The sequence below is a fragment of the Rhamphochromis longiceps genome, linkage group LG20 (assembly GCF_057381845.1).
Source record: "Rhamphochromis longiceps isolate RC_006_pf linkage group LG20, R_longiceps_female_GT1.1, whole genome shotgun sequence".
Lineage (NCBI taxonomy): Eukaryota > Metazoa > Chordata > Actinopteri > Cichliformes > Cichlidae > Rhamphochromis > Rhamphochromis longiceps.
This window is the reverse complement of record NC_140576.1, coordinates 8,498,475-8,520,026: the sequence shown is the minus strand read 5'-3', so window position 1 is coordinate 8,520,026 and position 21,552 is coordinate 8,498,475. Positions and strand designations below refer to the sequence as shown.

The window sequence follows — 21,552 nt, the reverse complement described above, 5'->3', positions numbered from 1 at the left end:
CCACCGCCGATGGCCAGTCCAGCTATGTTCCCAGTGTACGGTAATTAAATGAAGGATTAAAAATGTTCTTTAATTTGTCTTAACTGATTTCAGATCCTTTAGAAAGCAAACCATTTATTAATTTCGTAGATGCGAGCAGCTATTTTTTTTTCCTGGTGTTTCCTTTAAGAAAACACTGAAAGCATTCACGGCACAGAGAACATTAAAAACCATCTCTGATGTGTTTGTGGCATCTGTGGCCTACTTTAGGGAATAGTACCAAGCTGCACAAAGATGGCTGAAGTGACTGGAGTTATTTTTAATACAGTATGGTGCATCTCATCCAGCCAGGAAATAAAGGCCTTTTTGTTTTTAGATGAAGAGTCTTGGGAGTTCATTTCTCCACACAGTAAAAACCTCAAAACAGAAATTTGCAGTGTAAATCTAGGCTATCACCTCACCTACTCCCAAGATTTGTCCTCAAGCAAGGTACTTAAATTCAGATTGGTTTATGTTCCAAAAATGTGTCTGTCTAACATTGTGATGAGCTTAAAGCTAGACATAAAAATGCAAACTGTCAAAATAATTGTCACAGGACAAATTATTTGAGATTAGAAGTCTCAGGAATCTCCTCTGAGACCTGACTAATCTGCAGCAGAGGCTCCCACTTTGTCACGCAGCAACCACGAGGGTTTAAAAAAGTAATTGTAGTTTGAGTCAGTTCATAGTGTCAGTATGCTGTGTGTTATTGGCTGAAAGCGAGGATTTATATAACCACTCCTGCCTATACTGTGTATATTTGCGTATTTGTTTATAAAATGCAAATGTAGTGCTTTGAGATGAGATGCTTAAGTGGCACGTTGATATGCGACTGTGTGTGTGTGTGTGTGTGTGTGTGTGTGTGTGTGTGTGTGTGTGTGTGTGTGTGTGTGTGTGTGTGTGTGTGTGTGTGTGTGTGTGTGTGTGTGAGTGTCCCTGGCATGCAAATGTAGCTGTGGAAGATGCCAAAGAGAATATTCACCTCAGGCATGTTAAATGTCAAAAAGTACAAAAGAGTGTGTGCTCAATGTGTGTTGATTCACTGTCACCTGCTTGGAATTTAACTACGAACACAGATGAAGTGCCCACCTGCACTCTGTGTGTGTGTGTGTTTGCTTGTATTCCTCATGTTGTGGGGACATTATAAAGTCAGTCACATGTGGGGACAGGGGGAGGGTGAAAAACAAGTCCTCTGAATATTAGTATTAGATTACTACATTTAAAGGTGAATTCCTGGTTTATTATTAGACTTCCAATAAATTATGGCAAGTCCATGTAATGTCCTCAGAAGTAATGGAAATAGGACTCTGTGATGATTACTGGTTACTTGACACATGGTCTAAATGCTGGGATTACTGACATTAGCTAAATTAGATTCCAGTGTGTGCACATATCTGGATGTGTACGCACTTGGACGGCTGTGTGCAGGTTGGGGCACATGGAGGGGCCGACTGCAGGTGTCCATGAATATTTTAATATTTCAGTCTTGTCTCATATTGCTTTCTGCTGACCTCCCATCTCACTGCCTGCCACTCACAATGAAAGAAGAAGGAAGAGAGAGGAAGGAGGAAACGGTGAGTAAAAGAGAGGGAGGGTGTTGAAGAAGAGGGACCTGAAAGAACGGGGAAGACAGCTTCTTGCACCATTTCCCATAGCTCTCTTTGTGACCACAACTGTCAGTTAGGAAGGAAGAAAAGATGAGGGGCTAGGGTGAGTGAGCGCATGAGTGCTTGCATGGTGAAGGTGGTGGGGGGCTTCTTGCTGCTGGTTTTTGTTGTTTGAGGAGCGAGAGAGGCAGGATTGTAGGATAATACAGGGGTAAAAAAAAAAAAACTATTAAACTTTTAAGAAATTTTACACTTTATGAAAACCTTTTTGTTTGTCTAGAATTTCGCCTGTGGTTTTCAAGCAGGAGAGTGGAAATAATTGATAAAAATCCAGTTTCAGAGATCTTCACAGACTGGTGTGGGGAAGTGTGAGCTGGGAAATTGCCCCTGAGTCTTCTGACCCACTGACCCTGTGTCAGCATCTGCAGAAGGAGGAGCATTTTACATCTATCAGAGAGGTACACTCTCTCTCTCTCCTGGCTTTTCATCACTGTTTCTGATGTTGATCCATTACTTATTGTTGTTTGTATTGTTGTGATGTTTTGTTTGTTTATTTGTTTTCCCTTTTTGTTCCTCAACTTTAATGGGTAATACTCAAATATTATCTATAAACATTATAGTGTACAGTACCACGCAAAAGTAATGATTACTTTATATTTTTTCCTTCCAAGCCAGCCAACCCATTCTTGTAAATTTGTTCTGTCTTTAGGCACTTTGTTACTAGCAGCCTGTGACAGAAGCACATCATTTTTCACATTTCTTTAGTCAAAGATAACACGTTTGTGTGTGTGTGTGTGTGTGTGTGTGTGTGTGTGTGTGTGTGTGTGTGTGTGTGTGTGTGTGTGTGTGTGTGTGTGTGTGTGTGTGTGTTGGATATAAATTAAACTGTCTGCCTTAATCTTAAACCAGACACTACAGCTTGTATACAGCTCACCTGCCCTAACTATAAGCTAAAAAAGAGCTTATAGTTAGGGCAGGTGACCCTGAACCACTCCTGAATTATGATCCTATAGGCTCAGATTGCTACAGGACTTGCACAGCACTTCATGTGATGCACTGACCATTTCTTCTTTTCTCACTTCTCTTTATTTCCCACCTATTTATATATCACTGCAAGATGTCGTTAAACTTTGCCTGTTTTTCCTTCTCACAGTTACAAAGTGCTTGCTTTTAGGGAGTCATTTGATTCTTGGGCTTTTCTCTCAAATACTCTGGGCTCTTTAAGCATCTTGAGGAAAACTGTTTTTGTGATCCGGTGCTTTTACCTTCATTTAAAGGAATTGGACAAGTGAAGGGCGACAGAAGTAATGACAGGCCTAAGGGGGGGGGGAAGCTTCAACAGAAAAACAATATGCCCTTCAGTTGATCCACTGTTCACTGAAGGGCCAGTGCAGGGTCTCAGTGAAGGGTGGCTGTCAAGAAGCCATTCATAAGAAGGGAAACAGGGAGAAAAGGCTGATATATGTCAAATTACACAAGAATTGGACTTAAAATCAGTCACAACAGGCCTTAGGAATGAATCTCAATTTTAAAGTTTTGGTTCAAATCATCTTTAACATGAACAACAGTGAGTCTCTACAGCCATCTGTAAAACCTGGTAGAGCTTCCATCATGTTAGACTTCAACATTACTGAAGCAGTGTGGGATCATCTTGACAGAGAACGGAACAAAAAGCAGCCAACGTCCAAAGAAGAGCTTTGAATGTCCTTCAAAAAAGCCTGGCCACGTGTACCTGGAGACTGCTTAAATAAATTAGAATAAAGCCTAAGAGTGACTGTACTGAAGAATAAAGGTGGTCTTACAAAATATTGACTTTCATCCTTATTCGAATTGTACAAACTGTTTTTGCCTTGTAGTGTGTATTTACATTTATGTTTGCACATTTCAGCAAATCACTGCAAATCCTTCTTAATTCACTTACAAATATAAAGAAATGAGGGCTGGGAGGAGAGCTTTGCTTTGGTGTCAACATGTCTATTAGTCTTAACAATGTTTATCTTTTGTCTTAACCCAAATCCAAAAGTATGGTATGAAGGGAATTCCATCCAGCAACTGTTTCTTTCTCTAAAAGTGGACTGCCTTTCAGATAGACTTAGTGTGATCGCTACAGCTACAAAGATTAAAGAAAATGTATATTTGCTCTCAGGCTCCTGGACTGGTAATGTTACCTGACCGCCTGCCTTTCATTGGTTCATCTGGGACTAAATCAACAGGTAATCAATGAGATTCAAGGACTATATTACTGAAGAGTTAGATAAAGTGATCTAACTCACAGCTATTATAATTAATGAGTGTTTTATTTTGTGCAATGTGGTTATTTCTGTGGCAGAGTTGCCCTTTTGACAGTGCAAGGTCTCCACAAACAAAATGATACAAGTTATGAAATCATACAAGCAGAAGTTTTCATGTAGCATAAATCCAACTCAAATTGTGTCACCTCTTTATAGACATGTCTTTATCTCACCACATGACAATATTCTGACACTGGTCAACAAATGCACTTTGTTGAACACTGTCCTTTTCAATGTGCTATAGAAAAAGAGATTGATTGATAGAATGAGGATTTTGCTACTGGGACTCTTTAACCTGCACTGTGAAAATGTTCACTTGCTCACCTTTTTTAGTTAGCACTTTCCATTTTTATGTCATGATGCTCGCAGTATTGGACAATGAGGATTTCAGCATTTAAGAAATACGTTTTCAAGATTAGACTTTCCATACTTTTTTCCAACAAATCAAGGCGACGTCAGCGATAAACATGGGGATAGACTTCATCAAAAAATGAAAGTTATGGAAAAATTATATTAGGGAAATCAAATCAGTTCTTGTTAGTGCATCAGTTCCAATTACAGTTTATTGACAAAGCAAAAGTTTCTCTTACCATCTCCACTGCTTTTGTTTACAGCCAAGCCAACCCCCTCCTCTCCAGGTCTCTGGCACCCCCACCAGTCCAGTCGCAGAAAGCGTAACAGACAGCAGAAGACTTCTTTCTCCTCTGACACTCACCCTCATCCAGGACCCTCCTCCATCCTCCTCTCAGACGCCACCATGACTCCTTGGGGAAGGCTGGCTCTATCTGAGTCCTGCTTTGACTCAATTCCCAAAATACTTACTCCACGACCCTCTCCACCTCCACCCCCAGCCTCTCCTGTTCCCGAGCAAATACCGTCAGCTACCCCATATCATGGCAGGAGACAAGAAGAAGACAAAGACAGTTCAGGCTCAAGTTTTAACTCTCAAATTCCATCTCCACCTGTGGCAGTCACGCAAAACAGCGCAGGTATGACTACAAAAAGGGACAGCCATTACCAAACAAAACCAGATGACAATATTACTTAAAGTCTAATGAGTCCAGCTACACACATAACGTCCCTGCAGGAACACTTGGTAGTGATTGATACCTAATAGCTGATAGTTAATTTAACGGAGCCTGTAAAATTTAAAAAGAATTCAAATAAGATCACTCACACACTTTAATATGCTGTAATTATGCTTTACGATACAAAGAAAAAGTTGGCAGCAGACAGATTATTTTAAAAAATGTTTTTCATGACCCGCCAATTTCCGGGGGCGAGGTCACTGAGGCAGTTAAACAACTCCTTGGTGGCAGAGCCCCTGGTGTTGATGAGGTCCGCCCCGAGTTCCTGAAGGCTCTGGACGTTGTAGGGCTGTCCTGGTTGACACGCCTCTGCAATGTTGCGTGGAGATCAGGGGCAGTACCTGTGGACTGGCAGACCGGGGTGGTGGTCCCCATCTTTAAGAAAGGGGACCGGAGGGTGTGTTCAAACTACAGGGGGATCACACTCCTCAGCCTCCCTGGGAAAGTCTATGCCAGGGTGCTGGAAAGGAGAGTTCGTCCGTTAGTTGAACCTCGGATACAGGAGGAACAATGCGGTTTCCGTCCTGGTCGCGGAACACTGGACCAGCTCTTTATCCTCTCCAGGATACTTGAGGGTACATGGGAATTTGCCCAACCAGTCTACATGTGTTTTGTGGACTTGGAGAAGGCATTCGACCGTGTCCCTCGGGGTGTCCTGTGGGAGGTGTTGCGGGAGTATGGGGTGTCTGGCCCATTGCTACGGGCCATTCGATCCCTATACAACCGTTGCAAGAGCTTGGTTCACATTGCCGGCAATAAGTCGGACTCGTTCCCGGTGGGTGATGGGCTCCGCCAGGGCTGCCCTTTGTCACCGGTTCTGTTCATAATTTTTATGGACAGGATTTCTAGGCGCAGCCAAGTGGCGGAGGGCTTTCGCTTTGGTGGCCTCAGAATCTCATCTCTGATTTTTGCAGATGATGTGGTTCTGTTGGCTTCATCGGGTGAGGGCCTCCAGCTCGCACTGGAACGGTTCGCAGCCGAGTGTGAAGCAGCGGGAATGAGGATCAGCACCTCCAAATCTGAGGCCATGGTTCTCAGCCGGAAAAGGGTGGAGTGCCCACTCCGGGTCGGGGATGAGTTCCTGCCCCAAGTGGAGGAGTTCAAGTATCTCGGGGTCTTGTTCGCGAGTGATGGGAGAAGGGAGCCGGAGATCGACAGACGGATTGGGGCTGCAGCTGCAGTAATGCGGACGCTGCACCGGTCCGTCGTGGTGAAGAGGGAGCTGAGTGTAAAAGCGAAGCTCTCAATTTACCGGTCGGTCTACGTCCCTACCCTCACCTATGGCCACGAGCTGTGGGTAGTGACCGAAAGAACGAGATCGCGGATACAAGCGGCAGAAATGAGCTTCCTCCGAAAGGTGGCTGGCCTCTCCCTTAGAGATAGGGTGAGAAGTTCGGCCATCCGGGAGGGGCTCAGAGTAGAGCAGCTGCTGCTCCACATCGAAAGGAGCCAGCTGAGGTGGTTCGGGCATCTGACAAGGATGCCCCCTGGGCGCCTCCTGGGTGAGGTGTTCCAGGCATGTCCCACCGGGAGGAGGCCCCGGGGCAGACCCAGGACACGCTGGAGAGATTATATCTCGGCTGGCCTGGGAACGCCTTGGTATTCCCCCGGATAAGCTGGAGGAGGTGGCTGGGGAGAGGGAGGTCTGGGCCTCTTTGCTTAGGCTGCTGCCCCCGCGACCCGGCCCCGGACAAAGCGGATGAGGATGGATGGATGTTTTTCATGATTAATTATTAATGCTAAATGGAACACACCCAGTGTTATCACATGTAACCCATTAATTATTATTAAGTATTATGTTTCCTTGTTATTAACTATGATAACTTTAGTGCTACATTGTGTGTCTTATAAAAATACTTTGTCATGTTACATTATACAAAGCACATAAATAGAGTGAATGCAGCTAAAAATCATGTTAGCCTAGCTTTGAGTTACATTGTAAGAAGAGGAACAGAGGCATCAGTTATCAGTTAATCTGACTCATTTAACATGTATCTCCTGTTGATATTATTGTGATATAAAATATGTAATATTCTATATTTAATATTGTCCTTTAACTGTCTGTGTTTTAATACTGTCCCTGCCCTAACCAGAACATCTTTTTGCACAGGTGGAGCAGCTAAAGATTTGCAGCTGAGGCGGAGGGTGTTGCCTCAGTGTCAGCTTCCTCGTGCCCCCCGTCTCCCACCGCTTCACCCGGTCACTGACCTCAGTTTCTCTCGGAGCTTCACTTTCTCCTTCTTCGAGCTGCCGCTGCACCAGTCTCCTCGCTGGCGTGCCGAGCGTGTCAAAAACCTCTTATTGCTTTTGAAACAGATACACTACTGAAGACGCAGAGCTGCGTGTTCCTACTGATAGTTCAAATCTGCCTTTCTTGAGTATATTATTGTATTAGTAAAATGTGATATTTTATTTTCAAAGTAAGAGTGATGGGTGAGGGATTTTTTTTTTTTTTTGGCACAATAGGATAAGACAATAAGACTGCATGTTATTCTATTCATTCTGTGTTCATTGCTTTTCGAGAGCTGGATTTTATTTGTTTGATGTTTTGAAATTTATTTAAAAAATAGTTTCTAAGGGTGTGAGTTCATTCCTCTGGTTTTCAGCTCCACAGCAATTTACTTACGTTCCTGTTGTGTGTATTGTGTTATGCGTTATGTGTGTGTATATTTATGAAATAAAAACAACTTTACTATCATTCTAGTTGCTCTGTTTTATCAGCTTTCTCTGTTTTAATGGCTTCTGTTTCATACAGATAGACCTCCTGTAGATTCTCATTTACTCTATAACCTTATCCCTGCCTACCTTTCTCACCCTGTTCTCTCTCTCTCCCTCTCTCTCTCACACACACACACACAAACACACACACACACACACACACACACACACACACACACACACACACACACACACACACACACACACACACACACACACACACACACACACACACACGTGAGTCTGTGGAAGCTGAGCTGGAATAATAGAGGCATTCAGAGGTACTGAATGAGCTGGTGAATGGGAGGAGAAAGGGGCTGTAAACTAACTGTAATGTCCAGAGTTCAAGGCTCTTTTCCACTTTCCGTGACTCACGTGTAAAAGCGTGTGAAAGTGTGTGAAAGCTTGTGTGTGTGTGCGTTACCCTAATACATGCACTCTCACTGTCACCCAAGTGATCTCTTTGTAATAATGCGGCTTCTTGCTGATAGAGATTAAGTAAGTCTTTTTTCATTCACTGCTTTAATTTGTTTAAGTTTTCCTGAAGAAGCACTTCTTTTCGCTTTTGTCATGTGACTTTATTCACAGATTTAGCACACATGAAAACAGGTCAGCGAGGCACATTAAACAAACACACAGTGTTCAAACGCAGGCAGAATGAAACTTCACTGTGCTCTCAGTAATCTTCCACAGTTATTTCAGATGGACAGCGTTGAGCAAAATGACCGGCCACGCTCCAGGCAGCTTGTTCTCGCACACGCCCTGGACGAAGCACAGCTGGATCTCCTCGGGCAGAGGCTAGAAAAGAAGTGTCTGTCACTTTCGGAGAGGGTAAAGTCACAATGTCGGTGAGTCAAAGGATAACATTTTTTGGCCTTACTGCGTTTGACCCAGCTGTGTTTATCTGAGGCTCTATAGCTGATAGCTTGTGCGTGTTTTCCTCCAGGTGTTCTGGTTCCAGGATAAAAAGCTTCGTGCTGGAGGTTATTCCCGTCCTGTCATGGCTCCCTCATTACTCCGTTAGACACAACGCCGTCGGAGATCTGGTGTCTGGCATCAGCGTTGGGATCATGCATCTACCCCAGGGTTAGGCTACAGCAACAGATAAGAGTATCATAAAAGTCACAAAAGAGTCTGAACTACAGTCTGCCACAATACCTTCACTCACAAATCTATAAAGGCTTCATTCCCCTCCCTTATCGCATTAAGATTTACAATATGACTTTGATTGATAAAGACTAAAGAACTATAATAATCTTTAACCAACAATAAATTATTAAATCCATCAAACTTTCACGTAGATCTTTGTGGCAACTTTGTGGCCCTAACCTTAATTTAAGCACTTAAGTGAGCTGTTTCTTTCTTGTGCATTTTAATATGCTGAATCCAAATATAACATCTAAAATAACTAATTCACAATCATATTTAAGTTTCTGCATTTTACAGCCTGTAAGGTTAAGGTGTAGTGTGTAGGTGGGAGGTTGTGATGCAGAGAAACATTGCTTTCATTGGATAAATATGTAAGCCTGGCCACACGTTTTAATTATTTCAAAATGGAAACTGCAACTGCCAATTCTAGAGGTCACAGCACATTGTGAAAGGAAATAATTTAAAAACATATAACTTTGCTTTGCAGCATTACAGACAAAGTGTCAAATTGAGCTAAGATTTATAATTTCAAGTTCATATCAGACTTCATATGAACCCAGTTTCATTCAAATTTGCTGAAGGGTTTAGAATGAGTGTAAATGTGAAAATTGGCACCTATATTATCCACAGATTTATTCAACACTGATTTGCACAGCCGCCTCCTTTATTCTTTTCCAGGTATGGCCAATGCCATGTTGGCAGGAATTCCTCCAGCATTTGGTCTGTACGCTTCTCTTTATCCTCTGATCGTCTACTTCATCTTTGGCACTTCCAGACACCTCTCCATCGGTGATTCTTACATTTGACGCTTTTCTGGATTTTCCTACAGTCATTCCATACAGTGACGTTTCCATGAGCACCTCTGAAAATCTATTAGGAATTTTTTCTGTTGCAAAAAAAAAAATTTAATCGTTTAAAAAGTATTTTTCTTATTCAATCATTTTACTAAATAAAGCCTAATTCAGTAACTAAAGATACTTCAGGAAAGAGTAAACTAGTTCTGCTGCTCTGTGTGTGTGTGTGTGTGTGTGTGTGTGTGTGTGTGTGTGTGTGTGTGTGTGTGTGTGTGTGTGTGTGTGTGTGTGTGTGTGACAGGTACCTTTGCTGTCCTGTCCATCATGATTGGGACTGTGACAGCTAATGTGGAGTTGCTTAGCGACGGTGATGAAGCAGCTGTTGAAGCAGCCAAAGTAAACGTAACGGTGCAAGTCTTTGCTGCATTTGAAGTCTACAAAATATGATAAAATAATTATTATAGTAACTCAAACTACAGCTGATCTGCACAGAAATACATATTTTAAATGAGTAGCTTATAAATGTAACAATTATATGCTTACTTATAACCAAAACAGTCCCAAAAAACAGTGAGACAATTTATGACTTATGTTAAAAAAAATATAGTGGGTAATGCATGATGTCCACTACAGTGGACACATGGTTAATCGTAGTTTTCTACATATTAGACATAACAATTTCTTATTCCAAACAGATAATATCCTTCCCTAGATGTTACTGCATATCATCATATTTTTTTTACCTGTTGGGCTCTTTTAGCATAGAAGGATTGACAGGATATGCCAGCAGTGGTCGGCAGGGTGACAGTTTGTCTGCCATCTTTGATTCAGAGGAAATTTACTTGCAGTTGCACTAACTGAACACTGAATTGACCTCAATGGAGCATGGCAGCAGAGAGCACTCTAAAGGCTAATATGCAGTTCCACCATAGAAACCAATGCATTAAAGAGATATGTACGTTTTAGTAGCTGTCCACTCCAGTGACCACTATGCATCAGAGGGTTAAAAAAAAAAAATCAAATAGTCACGATTGTCAATGATTGTCAAGCTGGAAATGCTAACTTCTAACTGTCAAATGTAATATTCCCTCCAACACAAAAGCAACAAAAAGACTCTGAAAAATCCTTTTAGAAAAATGGTCTGAAATGAATCAGTTTAATGTGACTCCAGAAAAATGTAATTCTCTCTAACTCAAAGTGAGTCAAGTAGATTTATGGCAGAAAAAGACATTATGCTGCTTTTATTTACCTATTAGCTTTAAAGTGTTAATATCATGCAAAGAAAATGACACTAACATCTAAACTGTAGCTCACAAATATTTCTATGAGAAGAAAAGTATCAGTTCTTCATGCTTTTGTTGTCATATTGCAAATGTGCTGCTAGCTTTGTCACACCTGATAGCTTTAAGAAAATGCTGTGTTATGATGAATAATTCACAAGGTAGTCATAATTCTTTATAATACTGAATATTATAATTTCTTTCCTTTTAATAATATCTTAGTCACTGAGTCAAAGAACCTCTCCTCCTCCTCCTGCTCCTCTCCAGCCTGTCTCCCCCAGCTCTTCCCTCCTTGTCTCAGTCCAGAGAGCTTTTCATTCCAGCTCTGTCCTTGGCTTTGATTGGCTTCAGTTTCCTCTCAGCCATGGGCTCAATGTTTGCCAACAAACATGGCTACTGTGTGGACCCGAGTCAGGTACATTCACCCCAATAACAGTTTAACTCAGATCAGAAAATACATACTCTGTTATTTGTTTCAATATCGTGCAGAGAAACTGAGAGAAGTAAAGTTAATTAAAGGTGTTTTAATGAAACTGCACTTCCAGTGCCTTCTGGAAATTAAAGTGGTGTCCCCAGATTTCTGCAAATGTAGGCACACTTGCTGAACCTCAGCTTTGATTCCCTTCAAACTCTTTTTTTGAAGTTTGTCTGACTTTCCTGGATGAATCTTCTTTGAACAATTCACTGCAACTACTTCCTTTTTTAGCCTCATTGTTAAATCTGCTGTAGAGACGACTGAGAGTAAGTCAGAGTTTTCTGGCCGTGCAACCCAGGGCAGGGCAAAAATGAAGAGTAGGGTGATGTACTGTAGATACAGAACATGTAGAAATCAAATATAAGTGATAAATGTGATGTAGCTAGTCATTTAGCCATTTAAAGATGTGGACTCAGCTGTATGTCCCTGCCTCAGGACCTGCTGGCGCTGGGTCTGTGTAACACCATTGGAGCGATGTTTCAGTGCTTTGCTGTCAGCTGCTCCTTTTCTCGCAGCATGGTCCAGGAAAGCATCGGTGTCAAAACACAGGTCAATTATCTTTTTCAGAAGTCCAGCTCCCTTCAGCTAAACACATTTTTAATCAGGCTAAAATAGCACCTACTAAAACGTTATGAGTCTCATAATGTGCTGTAAGTCATTTTCTTCTTTGCTTGCGGTGTTCTTTTTGTTCATATTTTTAGATGGCTGGTCTGGTGTCAGCTCTGTTGATTCTGACAGTCTTGTTGGAGATTGGTTATCTCTTTGAGCAGCTGCCAAAGGTAAAGCGAATCTAACATAACAGGTATTATTAATGTTTATTATACAAGCTCTTACAGCTAGAGTTCAAATCACCAGACTCTCACCCATGGCAGTCACGTTTTCCAGACAGCAACAGAGAAATGGAATATTTAAAGTTTTTAGTATTATTTTGATGATAAGTAAGAACTTCTTTCTGGCAAGTTTACACGTGATTACAGGACATGAAATGAGGTGAGTCAATGTCTCGTAGCGCTAAGACACCTTTACTTTCCCTAAAGCATGGAAACGATCGCCAGGGTGATTCACGTGTCTGAGCCAATGTTGGGTAATGGTTTGCTGTGTGTACCAGGCAGTGCTGGCAGTGATTATCGTGGTGAACCTTCAGGGCATACTGGCTCAGTTCAGAGATGTGCGTCTGCTCTGGAAATCTGACAGATTAGACCTGGTGGGCTTGGCGCACACACATCATTAATCATAGCACAGAAACAGCTACAAACACCATTCCGGGACTGATCCAGGAATTTTCCCTCTCTTCTCCCTGCGTTCCTTTAGCTCGTGTGGATAGTGTCACTGACTTCCACCTTCATTTTTAACCTGGATCTGGGTCTGGCTGTGGCTGTCGTCTTCTCTCTGGTCACACTCCTTTACAGGACACAACAGTCAGTGAATGTGATTTTACAAACCTTACATGGAGCATTTTGGACCAAAAGAAAAAAAAGATCACTGTATTTATTTTGGAGTGAAAATCCAAAAGTCCCTGCCAACATTTATTATGTTTTCACAAAGTCATTGCTTCACATACTTTTATATGGTTTAAATGGTTCCACTGTCTGTTTCTCTCCCCCCTCAGGACTCAGGACGACTTGTGCACTCATCAGTATTCCCCTCTGTCTCTCTCACACTTTTCATCTTGTCCTCATCTTCCAGCTCCACCACTGTTGTTTTGGGTCACATTCCTGGTACAGACTGTTACAGAGATGTGGAGCTCTACCTTGAGGTAAACTTCAGAAAAATATAAATCCATCTCACAACATCAAAGAAAAGAAATAATCAGAAAATCATTAAAACACAACCCCAGTGCAGTCCCTGTTCTGTTTTGTTACAGTTTTAACTTTGAAATCTTTTCCAAGCGACTATAAACGTTGAGAACATGACGGTCGTTGATCTAAAGAAGAGATTCTTTGAAATTCTTATAAGGTCAGAGTATAAATGAGGTTTCACTACACAGCTGCAGAACTGACTGAATTTAAACTCTCTTCAGACTTCTTGTTACACTTTTATTTGGGGTTTCTCCTCCTTCAGCATCTCTCTGTGATTTAAGCTTCTTTCTGATCAGCTTCAGTTTTACACACCCTTTATATTTGCTCCTTAAGGCGAAGTATTCCTTGTGTCCAGATGTGTAAAATATGTCTGTAGGACGAGGGTTAATAATCCAGTCGTTCGTAATTGGGTCATGGGCTATTAAAATGTGAAGAGCTACAACGATTTATTGATTGGCAGAGATGAATCACGCTGACATTACATGACTCCCGATGATCCTGGCTGGCTGCAGTCTGTGAGCTAGCGTATGTAAAGTGGTATCAGTATGAAAGCCAGTCAATTATGAATTCTCCACAGCTTGTTTTGTATCTGCACATCAATCTTTCAGACAGAGGCTGGTGTGCAAATTAGCATAAACACATCAACATCAGCGTGAAAGACTTTTTGTAGATTTTTTTGACATAATGGAAAAGCCTTTGGGAAATACGTAGATATATTTAAGCTGGAATATTTCAGTAGCTGTGTATGCATGCATCACAGCTATTAAATCCCTTTGCCCTCATCAAAACGAATCTCCGTTGTTTATGTTGATGATATAAAGTACTAAACCCCCCACCGAGAGAAAAAGCATACATGACACCCAATAACAAACCATGTTTTCTTCCTCAGGTCAGGTTTTATTAAGTGAAACTGTCACAGAGCCAAAACCTACTAAAAATACACCCCAGGCTGAAACCGACCATCTGTCACACATCAAAATACCAAACTGCAACCCAAGGCAATCTGTCTGGGCACAGAGCATCAGTGACTTCCTCTTAACTTCTCACTCTCTGTTCCCTCCACTCGATTCTCTCCTCAGTCTGTTACTCTGGTGGCTGCTGCACATCTGCCCCATCTGCCCTCTGTGTATGTTCTTCATCTTACATCATAGATGTTGTGGTACTGTATACAGTGGAATTCCCTGTAGAAGACCCTACATGAATCACAGATTACCCAACAAAAGATCCAGATTAGCTGAGAAAAAAGAACCCATGTCTCTAAAGTCTAAATACAAACAGCCATTTTCTTACTCTTTAACTTAGCGGTTAGCAGTTAAGTCTCAGGGTCATGTTTTATTTGAGCAATAAGAAACAGCCTTTTTTTTCTATAGCTATATAGACTTAAACTGTTTGACCTTAAAATGAAGAATTTAAGTCTTTATGTGTATAGATATTTAATGGTAACAATAATGAATATTAAGTCTGTCCATACATCTGCTGAAAATATAACAGCAAAATAGAGAACATATACAAATACCTTCATCAATATCTAGTAGCATCTTTTTTTAATGAACAAAGGAGATGGCACAGGTGTTACCCTACTGTACTGCACACATCTGTTTTTCTAATGTCCCTTAAAGTGAGTGCACCAGAATTTTGCTGCAAGTACTGCCCGTGTGTCACTACAGTAACCTGTTACACCTGTCCACTGTTAAATGCATGTCTGTTTTTCTTAACAGGCGAAGCAAATTCCAGGCGTGACGATACTCACATGTTCAAGTCCACTTTACTTTGCCAACTCTGAACTGGTGTTCACAAAGATAAGACAGGTGCCAATACACACACACACACACACACACACACACACACACACACACACACACACATGCACGCACACACACACATACATATGCACACACACATTGATCTCCTAGAGCTCTGTCCTGATATGTAACTATTAATCTTGAATCTTCAACCTAATGATTACCAAACATTAAGTCTTTTAGACATAAAACTCTAATCAGCCAATCACATAGCAGTAGCTCAGAGACAGGTGATTTAGGTGACTTTGAACGTAGGATGAGAAAAGACGGGCTGGACTGAGTATTTCACAAACTGCTGATCTACTGCAATTTTCCCACATGACCATCTCTACAGTTTGCAAAGAATGGGATGAAAGAGAGAAAATATCCCGTGAGCAGCAGTTCTAAAGGAAAAATGCCCTTTTCATGTCAGAGGTCAAAGGAAAAGGACTCGACATGGTAGACATGGTAACAGAAAAGTGACAGTAAATCAAATAATCACAGATTACAACCATGAAGAGCATCTCTGAACACAAATGTCGAAGCAAACGAACTGCAGCACCACAGGACCACACTGAGTACCACTCCTGTCAGCTAAAGACAAAAAACTGAAGCTGCAATTTGGCAAAACTGGACAGTAGAAAATTGGAAAAATGTACCCTCATCTGATGAGTTTTGATTTCTGCTGCAACGTTCAGATGGGAGGGTCAGGATTTGGTGTAAATAACATGAAAACTTGGCTCCATCCTACCTCGTATCAACAGTCCACTGTATTCAGATGATATCCATGGTCACCAGATCCCATAGCGCACCGTTTGGATGTGGTGGAATTTGAGATTCACATGAAGGATGTGCAGCCGACAAATATGCAGCAACTGTGTGATGCTGGCACATCAGCGTGAGACCAAAATCTCTGAGGAATGTTTCCAGAAACTGAATCGGTGAAAATGTCCAGTGAGTGTAACTCTGAGTTTCATCGCCAGCCCCATGCTTTATGCAATGTGCTTGTGTGTGTATTTGTGCACCTCTACTTGAAATAGAAAAATCTCAAAAGCATGTTTGAAGCACTGAAATGTAAATTTTTCACTTGTAACTTTTCCTCTTCACTTCTTTCCTCTTGCAACTTGGAGACGGTGAATCATGGTCAGAAGGAAAACTCAGCTGGAGTTCACATCGCTGCTTCTTCGGTTTCTTCCCCCCCAGCGCAGACACACATGCACACCTACTGCTTGGTTCTGGATCTCAGCTCTGTTACCTTCATGGACTCTGTGGCCATGACGGCACTTTGCAAGGTGAGGAGAGAAGTGCAGGATGAATGCAGCCAATGTATTTCTATGAAGAAATAATTTATTTGTTTGATATATTTATATTTACTCTAAACAGTCTAAAGGGAACTTATTCTCTGAGGCACTGTCATAGTGGGCAGTATTGTAGGTTTTTTATTTGTTCTCTGAAAACTTCTCTTTCCACTATCACCCAGAAAAAAAAATTTACTGAATAAAATCTATAGAAGCCAGTAACATGCTACGAATAATGCTAATGCTAATGTAAATGGGTAAGATGCTAAATAATGACAAGATAATTAAAATCTACAAGACTCCAGGTCAAACAGAGTCCAGATATATTTTTCTGAGACAATAGTTCTAAATTCCTAAAATTTATCTTCATGTTTGAAAGTAAAGTGAAACGTATTTTGCAGGTTTTTTTGTGTGTGTGTTGGAACAGATCAGTGTTGTGTCAGCAGCAAATGTGGAGATTATGAAGGAAACTACAACAGACTGAAGCTGAATGAACAAAATAATGACATTTTCTTTCTCACTAAGCTAAAGCTTTTCTTTACCTACAACTTTTTGTCACAGATAAGACAGAAAATATAGTTTAGAGAAATATTCAGTCAGTTGTTTTACGTCAATATCACTAAAAATAAATTCAGCTTTAGAAATTGGATCACCAAACAGATGTATTCACTAATTCTCAAGGCCTCGGGAGGGAAAAAGTGCTGTCAGCCTGATATCTTTTTGCTGATTAAAGATATTAGCAAGAAATGGTTATGTAAGAAAAGACCAGCGTACTGGTCACGTGTGAGATAAAAACAAACCACGCGATTAACAACGTCACACGTGTGCATGTTGACGCAGAGCTTTTGCATAATTCTTATCTAATGGATAAGAACAATTGAAACGTATTCGTCCCACTATGTATACATGTGCTTTTATATGATATTGGTAATGTTTATATGGTCACAAGATCCCTATGTTTGTGTGTGTTTTCACCAGGTTGTAGAAGTCTTGGACATCCAGGGTGTCGGTGTTTTTCTGGCAGCTTGCCCAGGTCAGCCTCATGTTTCATGCGCTCTTACTGTATCTCCCACAGAGTGACTTATCTTCTATTTCTCTCTCACACACTCATTCACGCACACACCCACACACACACACCCTCCGTTTCTCTTGGGTTTGGCTGTTACTGTTTCCACAGGTCAGGTTCTCACAACCCCTCCTAACTGGAGCTTTGCTTCAAGCTTCTTTTTCTTTCATTTTGAACTTCATGTAGCTGTCGCATTTTTTTTTCTTTAGGAGCTTTTTTTTGTATGCCAGTGCACACACGGCAGGTTGTGTCTTTCTAATGAGACATGGGAGTGTAAAAGCATTTTCCATGTGATTAACATCAGTAAATATTTCAAATTACGCTGTAAATTCTGTGATTTCTAATTCTCCCTGCATGTTTACAGAGAAAGTTTTATCCCAGCTCCAGACTCAGGGTTGTATACCAGACAGCCTGCCCCGCTCCTGTCTCTTTCCATCAGTCCATCATGCCGTCCAGCACTGCCTCACCATCCTACCCAGGTCCCTGGAGGTACGCACCATATATATATATATTAGGGGTGCAACGATACACAAAATTCACGGTTCGGTTCGGTTCGATACTTTGGTGTCACGGTTCGATATTTTTTCGATACAAAAAAAAATGTTCATGCCTTTTTAATTTGTCATTTATTAAAATTGTAAATATATATTTTAACACAAAAGTACAGTTTTTAAATTTAACCCTAACCCTTGTGCGTGTTGTTTTTTAGCTCGTCATATTGCAGCCACAGAAATTCTTTTGTCCATGAAACCATAAAGCTGCACTTTCTTTTTGCCTTATAGTCTGATTTGTCATAACTTCTCCGTTTTGTGGTAAGCTTTTCTTTGGCTGTCACTTCTTCACCCTGACCTGTCTTATTTGGCTCAGCAGAACTAAAATATATATCTGTCTGTGAAGGTTCTCAGTCATCCAGGTCATCGTAGTGAAATATATATCCTGCCGCACTCACATAAGCTCAGCGATTCTCTGCGTGATCAACCTCTCACATGTTTAAGCTGCGGGAGATTTCACTTGTCATGTTTGCATAGTAAGCTAACAATTAATAAGACGATGTCAGAGGAATTGGTGCACAAATTATCATCACTCACAGATCAGTGCTGTCGCTCTCTATACACAGTTCGCGCGATTGCAAAGTGAAAGCAAAAAAACAAGCGCAAATTCAAACATGATTTCAATATGTCACATATTGACAGTGGCTCACCGATGCCAATGACATAATTACCCAGCTACATTTCTGAAAGAATGCAAAGGCATTGACATATATTTTTCCTTCCTACAATAGCCCGACAGGCAGGGCAGAGATAGCCCCGGGACGTCGGGCTAGCGATATTGCGAGCCCTGTATCTGATTGAGGAATCACTCATCTTTGGAAAAGAGAGTTTATTACAGAGAAATGTCTCTTTCCAAAATAAAAGCTATACTATCCGCTTCTTCTGGGCTATATTCTCAGCAGCATAAGGAGAATCATGTGCTAACAGCTGTCTAAATGACTCGGCTAAAGTTAGTAGCATGCTTGTTGTTTTTGTCTTTGCACTAGGATGATGTCGGTGTAAATGTGCAGTCATATTCGTTGTGTTCCCACTAGTGCTTTCAGGTTAATCTCGTTGAAATAACCTTAACGCCACAACACGGCAAATCTCCGTTAACGAGCTACCCTATACAGAGGGGCTAGACGGCCAACACGTTAACGAGCTAACTGCGCTAACACACTAGCTCCCACCCATGTAATTGAGCATTGCATGGCACATCCAACATACTGTTTTACTTTAGTCCATGACTCGCTTACCTTCAGGGTCATACGTCACATGAAAACCAAAATAATTCCAAACGCCAGATCTGAATGAGGGTGGGGAGGTCCACTTCTGTCTTGCTAGCTTGCCCTGCGCTCTTCCTTCTGACCATGCTGTCTGTGTTGAGTGCTCAGTGAATCTGCGTTCGACTACTCCGCCTAGGCTGCACTCTCGAGCCTAGGCGGAGTAGTCAAATGCAGATTCACTGAGCGCTCAACACAGACAGCATCGTCAGAAGGAAAGTTGATAAAATAAATTACAAATTTTGTATTGTTCTTTTTTTTCTCCCCTTTGGTTTTCTTTCTTTCTCTCCCCCTCTTTCTTTCATTCTTTCCCCCTGTCCTATCCCACAGTCATGTCTGTCCCGTTTGCAACTGAAAATAAAATAAATTCATAATTATAATAAAGGTCAATCAAATGGACCAATATGATGATCCACTTAAAATAAATCCTCTTGGCATCTTTCTTGGCCTCAAGACAACAATTCTGATGGCTATAGATCCAAACGGGACACAAAAAAAAAAAAAAAAAAAAATTGAAAAAAAAAAAATTGAAAAAAATTGTATTGTTCGATACATATGCGTACCGAACCGAAAGCACTGTATCGAACGGTTCAATATCGATACGAATATCGTTGCACCCCTAATATATATATATATATATATATAGGTAGATAGATAGATAGACAATTCTTTTATTCTGCCTATTGCAACTGCTCAACTCCACTTTCACGGGGAAGCAGAGCTCATACACTCCTAAAATCATCTCATATTTTTAAATATGTGTTTTGTTGAGCAGCAGGTTTTCTGCTGTGTTTGTGTAGCCACATCGAACATGTAACTGTTTACAGCTCCTCTGTACTGTACTACTGCATCTGTGAAACTGACTCACTCACTTGTGTAGTCAGTACAGGCTGAAAAATACTAAGTGTGAAAATGCAAATTGAGAAAAGAAAAGACAAGAAAGAAGGGTAGGGGTGTAGTTAGTTAGAGGTGAATTTAGCAGACTGTAGGCTGGTACACTGTCTCTGATTGAGGCGGGAGGATTGAAGCTGTGTTAGCTGGATTTGCATGTGAGTCTTTTCAGTTGCATTTTTAGATCATGTATGAAGGTGATTGGATCTGGCTGACCAGAGGAGACAGTGTGGATCACAAAATATTATTTCTGTGTCCGAAAACTCTCTTTGCTCATTCAATCATTTCTCCCAATATAAAATTAAAATGCTTAGTCATAGTTACCAGTAAACTGAGATTTTGGACACTTATTGTCACAGGTGCAGTCACAGCTCTTGGGAGAATTGTATGCGTGTTGTGAACACTATGTTTGTTTTGTTCTGTTGGGGGGATTTTTACACTCTATCTATTGAACTGTAAATCTGGTGAACTGATATTTTGCTGCACTGGTTTTCTTTCCTTTAAATTGCTAATTTAAACTGTAATCTGCTATTGTGTGCTTTTGTGTCGCATTTCAACATATTTAAAGATTTTCTTTGTTTATTCTTTGCTTCTAATCAGGAAATCAACTCGGACACAAGCATTTGTTAAAACAACAAAGGGACAATAATTCTGCATAAAGCAGACCCCAAACACAACCCTGGGGTGGACGGCGTCCATTTATTTTTGACAGAAATGCTCTTTTGCATTTGCATGTTGCACATTTCCCAGGTTGGCTTTTCTCAGTCTTTGCTTTTTTGTGTTTCCACAAATAAATGTAACAACAAATGTATTCTCCATTTCATGCTGTTATTAAACATTCTGAAATTTTGCTGATTTTCAATGCAGAGTGAAAAGTTTGAATCTCCTGGTTTTGAGCCTAGTACACCTGCTGCTCCGCAGCACTATCTGTCACACCAGAAAGGACTCAAACCCAAACATCCTAGCTTTGAAGAGAAGCGCCTTATCCATTAAGCTGTTGAGACTTGAGAATACCTGATGACAATGCAGACACAGAGCACTGATGGGCTTATTCATTAACCGAGGCAACAGTGTTCTTACAGTTTTTCTCCGTCGCTTTGGTGCTTTTCTCACATCACTATTAACATTAAAATGCTCACTTTTTGTACAGCCATTTACAGTAAAATCTACAGTAAAGTTAAACATTCCTGTAGTTAGGGAAGTAAGTGAGTACAAGACACTGAATACGTATGTTTCCCATTTTTACTGTGTAGGCTGTTTGTAATTCTACAACATTGTGCAAAAGAAAAATACTCTACAGTCACTTATTTAGAATAAACATAAGAAACACCCTTTTGGAAGAGCTGTGCACAAATGTGAACAATATAACAGTACATATTGTAGCTGAACATATGTAAATCATTCTGGCACATCCAGACGTTCCCGTCTGTCTGGCTACATATTTTCATCTACATCACAATGGATACCATTCCTTGCAATGCAGC

The 21,552-nt window shown here is 41.0% G+C and overlaps 2 protein-coding genes across 2 annotated transcripts; both read left to right on the top strand.

The window, feature by feature from the left end:
* The first annotated feature begins 1,374 nt into the window (after positions 1 to 1,374).
* On the top strand, positions 1,375 to 7,610 carry LOC146644911 (uncharacterized). Its single transcript, XM_085393826.1, has 4 exons — positions 1,375 to 2,083; positions 3,772 to 3,838; positions 4,531 to 4,905; positions 7,115 to 7,610. Exons 2-4 carry the CDS (start codon positions 3,787 to 3,789, stop codon positions 7,330 to 7,332), a joined length of 645 nt encoding a protein of 214 aa, XP_085249952.1. The 5' UTR covers positions 1,375 to 2,083; positions 3,772 to 3,786; the 3' UTR covers positions 7,333 to 7,610.
* A 758-nt stretch (positions 7,611 to 8,368) lies between these two features.
* On the top strand, positions 8,369 to 20,917 carry LOC146644910 (solute carrier family 26 member 6-like). Its single transcript, XM_085394244.1, has 15 exons — positions 8,369 to 8,570; positions 8,669 to 8,808; positions 9,550 to 9,660; positions 9,967 to 10,079; positions 11,247 to 11,320; positions 11,837 to 11,969; positions 12,122 to 12,199; positions 12,529 to 12,624; positions 12,732 to 12,838; positions 13,107 to 13,176; positions 14,938 to 15,027; positions 16,131 to 16,292; positions 17,277 to 17,331; positions 17,729 to 17,853; positions 20,669 to 20,917. The coding sequence occupies exons 1-15, from the start codon at positions 8,380 to 8,382 to the stop codon at positions 20,696 to 20,698; spliced, it is 1,575 nt and encodes a 524-aa protein (XP_085250370.1). The 5' UTR covers positions 8,369 to 8,379; the 3' UTR covers positions 20,699 to 20,917.
* The last annotated feature ends 635 nt before the right edge of the window (positions 20,918 to 21,552 follow it).